The following is a 9,782-nucleotide window of genomic DNA, read 5'->3' as shown; positions in this document are numbered from 1 at the left end:
GCGTCGACGTCCACATCTGTTTGCACGTCCAAGTTTTTTCGCACGTGACTCGTGCCTCGGCCGGCTTCGCAAACTGCGCGGGATATCTGTAGCGGGTCCCCTGAAGACAATTTGCTTAAGCACATCGCTGGGCCCCATCGCACTACTGATCTAGTCGTCGCCTGTGTACGTAACACTGTTGATGTCCAGTTGTGACGCTCTGTTCGTGCCGAGCAACATCGACGAACCCGTTCACGTGTTCTGCCTGTGATCATGGGAGAAACTCTAGCATGCGAGTTGGTTGACGCCGGAGCTGTCAAGTTCGGCACGTTCACGCTGAAGAGTGGCATAACCTCTCCGTTCTACGTGGACCTCCGAGTATCCGTGAGCTACCCGAAACTACTTGTATGTATACTTCAACTTGTCGACCTAGCATGGATATTACAAGTAGGCATGGTCGGATTCTTGCTGTGCAGCCGACTTCCACTTGAAAAAGAAAAAAAAAAAAAAAAACTCCATTTCACGTTTCAGCATGACATCGCCGATGCTGTCGTCGCCAAGATCAAAGAAGACAACATCGACGGCGACCTTCTGTGCGGGGTTCCATACACGGCGCTTCCCATTGCTACGGTGAGGTCACGCAGGCGTGCGGTGCTACGGTGTTCTGTGGCGCTTTTAATTCGAGAAATTTGACGTTTGCTAGACTTCCCTGATGTTTTGACGGGCTTTATTCTTGCTTTTGCAGAATCAGGTAGCTGTTGGAGGTCATAACATTACAAATTTTTGGCGTGGACCAACGCTTTTGGAGAGATTCTCCATAGCGCGAAGGTTTAGCATAGTCGGAGGTGCTTGTTCAGCTTTCTGGCACCCTTGCGCCATGGACGTGAAAATGCCGTGTTTCCAATAATTTCGTTCCAATCAAGGATCATATGTTCTAACGCTCCCATCTGTCCAACATGTAGCGGCACTGCGTCTCTGGCTGTTCATGCCTTTTATATAAAGTATTTTGAGAATTGAATATAAATTTCGGGACAAACCGCATGACTGTAGTCACCATATGTTGGACGAATAGTTGTGACCGTAGGTTATAAAATAAATATCAGGTCAAACCGTATGACTGTAATCACCATATATGCTTGACTAGTAATGTTACCCGCCGTGGTTGCTCAGTGGCTATGGTGTTGGGCTGCTGAGCACGAGGTCGCGGGATCGAATCCCGGCCACGGCGGCCGCATTTCGATGGGGGCGAAATGCGAAAACACCCGTGTGCTTAGATTTAGGCGCACGTTAAAGAACCCCAGGTGGTCAAAATTTCCGGAGTCCTCCACTACGGCGTGCCTCATAATCAGAAAGTGGTTTTGGCACGTAAAACCCCAAATATTATTACTAGTAATGTTTGACCATAGCCTATTTTAAGCAAGACATCTAATTCTTGATTCCTGGTTCCTGTACTAATTGTGCCATAACTATTTAACAGTGTTATGCACCAACTAAGCTGGGATGTCATAATGCAGCTACAGCATTCCGAAGAAAGTGCAAGCATTAGTTGTGGAAAAAACATTTGGAGAAAAGCCTGCAGTAATCAACTTCGATTCTTTGACCAGTGCAAATGATATTGCAGAGAATTACAGATGCGAGTCACTTCAGCACTTGGTGTTGCAACAAAGCCCTTGGAATTCGAAGATGCCATCGACTAAATTCTTTACAAACTTTTATGCTGAGAATCACAAAAACGACTTCACTGAGATACTTGAACAGACATCTAATATACAAATCAGTGCAGATGCGTGCAAATAATGTTTGCATTTATTTTGTACATCCCAAACCTAGGTCACCGTTGATGATGCAGACAAGTAATCTTGCCTTTGGTGACCACTTGCTTACGCAGTGTGTGTCGATGGCAACGGAACAACCAATGGTAATGGTCCGCAAAGAAGTCAAGGCATACGGCACGAAACGCCCAATTGAGGGAACCTTCCATCCTGGCCAGAAGTGCATCATTATCGAGGATATCGTCAGCAGTGGATCCAGCATCATTGAGATTGCTCAGGTGTGTTAGTGTGTCTGCTAATACATGGGAATGTGTTGTGCATACTGGCAAACATTGTGTTGCCGAGCGTCTCCCGAAACCCGCTTTTGTTGGTGTTAGATTTTCAGGCAAGCCCGAGCAGTCTAAACTAGAGGAAAGAGTAACACTAAACCAGTTTATGCCAATAAGGTATTTATCGGAAACTATGCTTATTCATTTGTCAAAGAAGGGTTGATTACTATGCCCCGTTTCATACTTGGGAGGCACCGCTATGGAAGCTACTCACGTAATGCAGTCATAGAAGTCTCACTCGGCATGTTTTGCAGCGAAGTATATTTTTTTTTATCCACGACGTTTTCTGTGGAATAACTACTTCAAATACTGCAACTTGTGGATGTAAACTTATGTCAGGTCACATATTATTATTATTATTATCACACATGCATCTTTGTGCTTCCAAAATGTAATGTACTTTACTGGGTGTTTCACGAAATGCATTCAAAATTCCTTAAAAACAGGGAACATGAGATAATTAACTGATTTCCTTTTGATTGCTTTTACCACAGACCCATACACTTGAAAAATGTCTCAAGGTAGTAATTAGGGAGGTTAGACTGATTAACCTTTCTAACCATCAAACCCTGGGATTGATCCCAATGGAAGATATGAAGCATGCCATCGTAGGAGCTCATAACCATTTCCAGAATAGACCTTTTTTATGGCATGCTCGCATGCCATAAAACGGGGGGCAAAATGCGAAAACACCCATGTACTTCGATTTATGTGCATGTAAAGAACCCAAGGCTGCCCAAATTTCCAGAGTCCCCCACTACGAATCGTGGTTTTGGCACGTAAAACCTCCAATTTTTTTATTTTTCATTTTTTGCTTTCCTTCTGCATCTAATGAGCGCCTGTCAGCAGTACTAAATGAAGCAATTTTGCCAAGGTGACCCATGTTACTGCCTAATTCAAACAATAATGTCTTCTTTGTTGTTTAGCTGCGATGGCCTTTCATCTCTTTGTGATGCCGATCGTCTAGTGATCCCGCGTGCCACTGCTTTTCTTTCTTTTTTTTACAACTGAGCTGAGAACCTCGTTCACCTGTTTCGTGTGCACGCTCTACTTTGAATAAGAATGGGCGACGGCCAAAACTGAAAATTACGTGTAACAAACAATCTGCAGATTGAATACTAGACTTGGTAGTATGTTCCACAGCTGCAGATGCAACATTTAGGTAGACTTGGTTTATGGTCCGCCTTGTTTAATATTCCGTTTTTTACAAGTGAGCATTAGTTGATTTTTCTATGTGAGGTGTAGGGAGAGAAGATCGCTTCAGAATTTTTCACACAATTTTATTAAAGCATAACAAAAACAATTATTTTCGTTCTGTCTTTGTAATGCGATAATGTCAAGCTCATCATTTCATAAATGTCCAGCGCCACGTCTGAGAGGGAAACGTAAAATTTTTTAGTGGGCTCCGCAATGCGGTGCGAAGTGCTCTGATGAAGCATATCGCTTCGTTGTGATTGCAAAGAAAACACCTACGTAATGTTTTCTTATTTAAGGCAGCTGATTAGACTGACTTTCAAAGAGATTGTCACCACGAAGCACCAACCTATTTCACTTGTGATCAATGCGCTCAAATGAAAATGGTATTGCAAGCTCCTGTTGCAAGCCGTCATCTGAATCGCTTTGTGCTCGCTTGATGGGGAGGCACAAGCAGTTATGTCACTCGTGAGCATCTGCGAAGGCCATGACAGTTGCCCTATTCGTGTGTTCGATTCCATTTTTATGTGCGAAATTGGCCGTTATTCATTACGGTGTATACATTTGCAGCATAAGCTTTCTGCGATTCTGGAAACGGTTATGAGCTGCTCGGATGGTGTGCTTCTAGTCTCCCATTGGGATGAATCACATGGCTCTTCTGGTTACAAAAGTTGGTATAGCTTGCGTAATTACTTGTCTAATTAATTACTACATTGAGTCATTTCAAGTGCATGATTCTGTGGCAAAAGCAATCAAGTGGAAATAGTTTAATTATCTCATCTTCCCTATATTTAAGGAATTTTGCAATAACTTATTTTTTTTGTTGTGAGCGCAGGGGGCATGCTGTTGCTGCTACAAGTGAGAGCATGTTATTCTGCTTGTTCGCAGGTAAAGAGATAGAGATCTCTGTTGCCGTCAGTGCCATAGTTAAGTCATATTGTGCAGCAATCATACAGCTCAATGTAATGTGAGTGTTCAATAACGTGAGTGAGTAATGTGACACACCATTTTTTAGTAGCGAATGTCAGCAGTGAGAGGTATTTCTAGCCACGGCCGCTGGATTAAAAGAAAGAAGGTGCGGCCTGCCACGTCAGGCGGGCTGCTATGGGAGTGAATGTGACAGCCGTAGTTGCATTCTCGGCCGCTTGGCTGGGCCGAACGGTGCTAGCTCTCGGAAACGGGACGCGTCGGTTTCCACGGGCAACGGCGTTCGAAGTGCGTTCCTCATGCACTTTCTATGCCGATCCGAGACAACAGTCCCCGACTGGCAGCGCCGCGGTGGATGACAGCGTTTTCGATGCATGCGGCAGGCCGCACCTTTTTTTTTTTATCCAGTGGTTGTGGTCTAGTCTTCGTAGCATTGCCTGCTATTTACACGTGAAGCTCAATATAATAAAACATTGGATATAACAAAGTAAATTAAAAATATCTCACTGATATCAGCAAGCAACAAATACAAGCTTATAACGAGCATCAGATATGATAAAGCTATTTTTGTGTCAGATATGACTTTGTTATAATGAGGCTGAACTCTATAGAAAGAGAGTGCAGTGGAGGAAACGAAGGGTGAAACTTTCCTGTTCTAAATGTGTTGCCAAATCCTCAGCACTGGTACATCAGCATAATGTCGGGTTTTTAAGGCATATTTTTGTGTATTGTATAGAATAGTCTGCTTTTATATCATGCACAATTAGGTGTGGGTACATTCCTGAAATGTTCACTTCATATTAGTGTCACCTTGCTGAGGGCTAGATGTTTTATCATAAATGTAAACTGGAACAGCCCAACAAAACAAAGATAACAGCGCATGCATCCACCGCAGGACAGGCGCCGATTGCCAACTGCGTTTTAACTAAAGCAAAGCCGGGCTTTTGCAATCTCTGTCCAGCTCAATCTTGTGTACTCAAAACAGTATCAGTTACAGTCTTTTGAGGAAATGGCATGTCTAGAATGAGTGTAACTGATATTGCCCAGTACGTGGGTACACACGCTGGATAGAGATTAGAAAAAGCTGACATTCTTTCAATAGGACGCAGTTGGCAGTCAGCGCATGTCCTGCGTGTTTGCGTCGCCGTCCCTGTTTGCGTGAGTTGTTTCAGCTGATGTCAACAATACTCTCATTGTTGTAAGGCAACATTTGTCTGGTGCAATATTTCACTGCTGCAAAGCGCATGCACATGTGTCACAACATTTCCTGTGCTGTGTTCTCGAGGATGGATCATGCTTTGGCAGATTTGCCAGACGTTATTTGTTCTTGTTTTTATTTTTCTCATAAATTTTTCACAGGTCGTCTAGAGCACTGTGCACAAAATTGCGGCTGGGTTTGCCATTCAGACAGTTAAACTTTGTTGTAACGAAGTCAGGCCTGACACAACAATAATTTTATTATGTTGTCACATAGTAGTGACGGGGGAAGAACACAGCAGCAAAACTGTAAATGACGAAACTAGCGCATTATTGGGCAAACGTGTGTCCTCAAAAACAGGCTGCACTCAAGGAAAAATGATAGTAGCGAACACAGTCGGTGATCGTCGAAAATCTGATCTGCTGGCCAAGCGTGTCGGCTTCTGTAGATGAGTCGTCGAAGTATCCAGAGTAATTGCCGGTGCCCACGTGTCTTCCCGAAAGTACCACGCGATTCATATCGTGCGCACAGTTGTATTACGCCAGCTTTGGTGACAACAGACAACAGATATAACCATCGATTACATTCCACTAAGTTCCGATCGTGCAGGCGCGCCTTGCACTGAGCGATAACAGTGGTAAGTGGGCGAAATGCAGTCCCAGAGGAAAGGATCAGTGAGTGAACGTGTCAATATCTGATATTCATTGCATGCTTATATTGGCAAGAAACAATTTAGATTTACTTTGTTGTATCCGATAATTAGTTATATCCAGGTTTGTTAAGTTGAGGTCCAACTTTAAATGCTATCAGCTAGGTGCACTCACTGTTTATTATTCGAACAACAGATGCTGACAGATGCACAGTGAACATTGTTCGAGTCTGACAAAAGAGCACTCCATGTGACACACGTGTGGTTTCTCAAGGGCAGCATTTGTTTCTGAGACAGGGACCAGCTAGGACAACTACGGGAAGCAAACAGACAATGTCATTGCTTGTGTGGATGGAATCATTATGCATGACCAGCATCTCACTCATTGCGTTGCTAATTCAAAATGCTTGCTCACAGGAACAATGTGAAGGATGCGACTCAACAGGGATTGTACTGGCAGTCTCAGAGAACCTCTCCTACAGATGCATTTAGCATTCTGTCTTGCAGTGAGGTAATCGCCTCAACCAGCATTGCAAGTGTAGTCAACAACAAAAGTTTACGGGACGCAGGATTTGTGAAAAGGTCGAGTGCATGCGAAGCCAGGGCCACATAGCCTTGAAATAAAGTTTTCAGTTTGCGGTGTTTTTGCTAGCTACATAGTGAGCCATTAAATTGACAGAGCAGCAATTCACTATTGTCGTGGAATCCATGTCTGAAATGTTTATGCCTAACTGTACACAATCCTGATGCATATTTAGTGTCCTTAGGTGTCAGACATGCAGTATTTAGGTTACTTAAAAAAAAAGAAGAAACGGTGCACCCACTGTGGTTGCTGAGTGGCTATGACATTCTGCTGCCGAGCGTGAGGTTGCGGGTTCAACTCCTGGCCGCAGCAGCCACATTTCAATAAGGGTGGAATGCAACATATGCTCGTGTACCTAGGTTTAAGTGCCTGTTAAAGAACCGCAGCCAATCAAAGTTAATCTGGAACGCCCCACCATGGCATGCTCTTAGCCTGTGCATTGCTTTGGGCGGAAAAAGCCTGTCGTGCGGGACGCGAGCGCGGCTGGAAATCAGCAGATAGAAGCGAGTAGTGCGTCCCTGAAGAGCAAGCAAAAACTGACTTTATTTGGTGATCGTCCAGCCTCTACGGCTTGGTTGCGCACCCTCGCACCGCTTCCTTTACCGCATACAATGCGATAAGATTTTACGGAATCAAAAAGGGAAAAGGATGTCTGGCTGCTGCTGTGCGACGCCACAAGCCCATAATTTGGATTTGAAACAAAAGTTTCTGAGGTGACTTTCTATGTCTCCTCCTTCGCACAGTTTTGCTGTGCTGTGAAGCTGTTTTGCTTAATTGACATGCGTGGTTGTTCACTTGCGCAAACTTTTGAACATGGGCGATGCTAAACGGCTAGGTCATTATGGAGTGCCACATTTTCTTTTAATGCAAGAGCATTCTTTGCCTACCCGCACCCACTTTGGCCTCGCTGAATATCTGTGTGGCCTCCAAATGATGATTGCATAAGAAAAGATATTTTAAAAATTTAGTCACTTGCAAGGAACTGAACTAAGGCCTGCAGTTTGGTAAGCTAGTTACCACCCTTAGTGTTATGCTAACAGCTGACAAAGTGGTGCAAAATTGTGATACAAAATTGGTGCAAAATCCCGTGATAACTGTCTCGCGCACAAACTTGATAAAGTGAACAGTGTTGTAACAGACGTTGCATAAAGTATGTGTGTGAGTGCTGTGCGAATGCTCTCACCTAACTTGGAAAAACATCTTAGATGGGTTCTGCTTGAATTTTCTTTTAGCTTAAGTTACAAGCTTACACTTTTTAGCTTAAGGACACCTTCAAGTGAGCTTGTGCTGGATCAGTTGGTTATATTGCTTCTTCTAAGTAGTGAACCTTTGTAAAAGCAATACAAGCTTCGTTTGTCTCGTTGTCCTGCTCTGGGTGCACGCTTCCTGTGCCAGAAAGCCCTCTTGTTTCAGTGGGGAGCTATAGTTTACCGAAGTACTCACAGCTGGTTAACTTAAGAGCATGGCATGGTCTGCAGGCGCTTTCCACAGCTGGCCTGGTGGTGACCGATGCTGTGGTGTTTTTGGACCGGGAGCAAGGTGGAAAAGAGAACCTGCTCAAGTGGAACATTCAGCTACACAGGTAAGGTTGCTGCTTTGTCTGGGTTGGGTGTTCTCTTTCTTAACACCAGAAAGCCCGAACACTTTTCCACATAAAGAAAGAAATTAGAAAAACTCCTTCACATTTATTTTTGATTAGGGAGAGAACATTCGTGCAAACAAAACAATAAAATGTTTTCTGACAAAAAAGTTATTGATATGTATAGCAATTAATCGCAGTAACATCTCCGTAAATGGGAATTGCTTACTTGTAATTGCCACTTAAACAAAACAACAGCCTTATCTATATTAGTTGGTTCTGTATTTTGGCAATGCGAAAAACGTTTTGTTAATTGGAGCCAAAATTTTTGCAACTTTCTGTAAACAGAACCAAAGAAGCAATGATAGAGTGTGTAAGCGTGGTTGAATGAGGACGCAGAAAGAAACAGACATACAGAGACTGTGCTGTCTCTGTGTACCTGTTCCTTTCTACGTCCTAGTTCAGTTGCACTTACCCACTCTATCATGGATTCAAACCAACTAGCCCACCAACGTGTTTTAACCAAAGACGCAAGATGTTAAGGACTTTTCTAGAAAAGAGCAGGATCTGAAGCGTAATTTTTGTGACACCTGTCTTCTATTCAGAAAACCATCTTTAAGATGCGGTGGCAAAATTTCAAGCAAGCAAAACTTTGATAGCTTTTTAAGGCACAGCATGTACAGACCTGGACAGCTTCGTGGCACTGCCGCCACTCCCCCCGTAAACAACCAAAATAAGGACAACCAAAATTTCCGGCGCCTGAACAGCAGGTCGTTCAATAATTTTACTCAGCCCTGCATGAACTTATTCACCCACCAACTAAAGCACTAAAAGCTAAGTTTTGACACGTTGCCAGCACCTCCTCAAAACTGAAACTGGTGCCGCCTAGTCAGTCTAGTAGCCGTCGACCGTGCCCAAACCATGGGAGAGACTAGCTGCTACATTGACTTCTTTATGGTGAGAGGCCAACTGCAACAAAATTTCGCTTGGGCTAAGTTGACTATAAATACATAGCATGTACTATCATTGTAACCTTGGCTGTGCAGTAAACAACACTGAGGAGAGGAAGGCCGAACACACCTTTCCTGTCCCAGCTTTCAGAGCACCATGCACCACACCACAGCAGGCAAGTGTGATGCAGACCAGCCAATGCGCACAAAGCATGTAAACTGCACTTTGATGAAGCTGCACAGGCTACATTTCGTGAGCACGGTGGAAGATTAGCTTGCCAAACACTTTCTCGGGATGTCTATAAGTACTATAAGTTGCAATGGCGCACGAAAAGCAAATGTACATTGTATTCAGGGGCAATATTCTTGAGCGATCATTTCCGATGGTGCATCATCTTTGAGACATTTCATGCGTCCGCGTCCGCGTCGAAGTTGACTGATGAAAGCCTTTCTGACACGGCTCCAAAAACACTGCCAGCAGGAACTGCATTTGTCACAAAGGAGAATGCAACGTGACGGCCATGGTGTAGATGCGGTGCCAAACGATGCCGAAATGTGATGCTGCCGCAGCGAAACTGGTGAAATTTCACCATGGCCAGAGTCTGGCCGTGACTTTATGCGC

General features: G+C 44.0%; 1 protein-coding gene across 1 annotated transcript in view; it reads left to right on the top strand.

Annotated features, from left to right (window-relative positions):
• Positions 1–47: 47 nt before the first annotated feature.
• The window catches only part of r-l (rudimentary-like), a 31,338-nt gene continuing 21,603 nt past the window's right edge, over positions 48–9,782 (top strand). The window contains exons 1-4 of the mRNA XM_075673151.1: positions 48–384; positions 511–609; positions 1,868–2,029; positions 8,110–8,213. Of these exons, the coding sequence (XP_075529266.1) occupies positions 253–384; positions 511–609; positions 1,868–2,029; positions 8,110–8,213 (497 nt within the window). The 5' untranslated portion in view covers positions 48–252. The remainder of the gene's footprint in view (positions 385–510; positions 610–1,867; positions 2,030–8,109; positions 8,214–9,782) is intronic.

Source organism: Dermacentor variabilis, chromosome 10 (assembly GCF_050947875.1).
Source record: "Dermacentor variabilis isolate Ectoservices chromosome 10, ASM5094787v1, whole genome shotgun sequence".
NCBI lineage: Eukaryota > Metazoa > Arthropoda > Arachnida > Ixodida > Ixodidae > Dermacentor > Dermacentor variabilis.
Note: the sequence above shows the minus strand (reverse complement) of the source record. Positions and strands in the feature narration are given on the sequence as shown.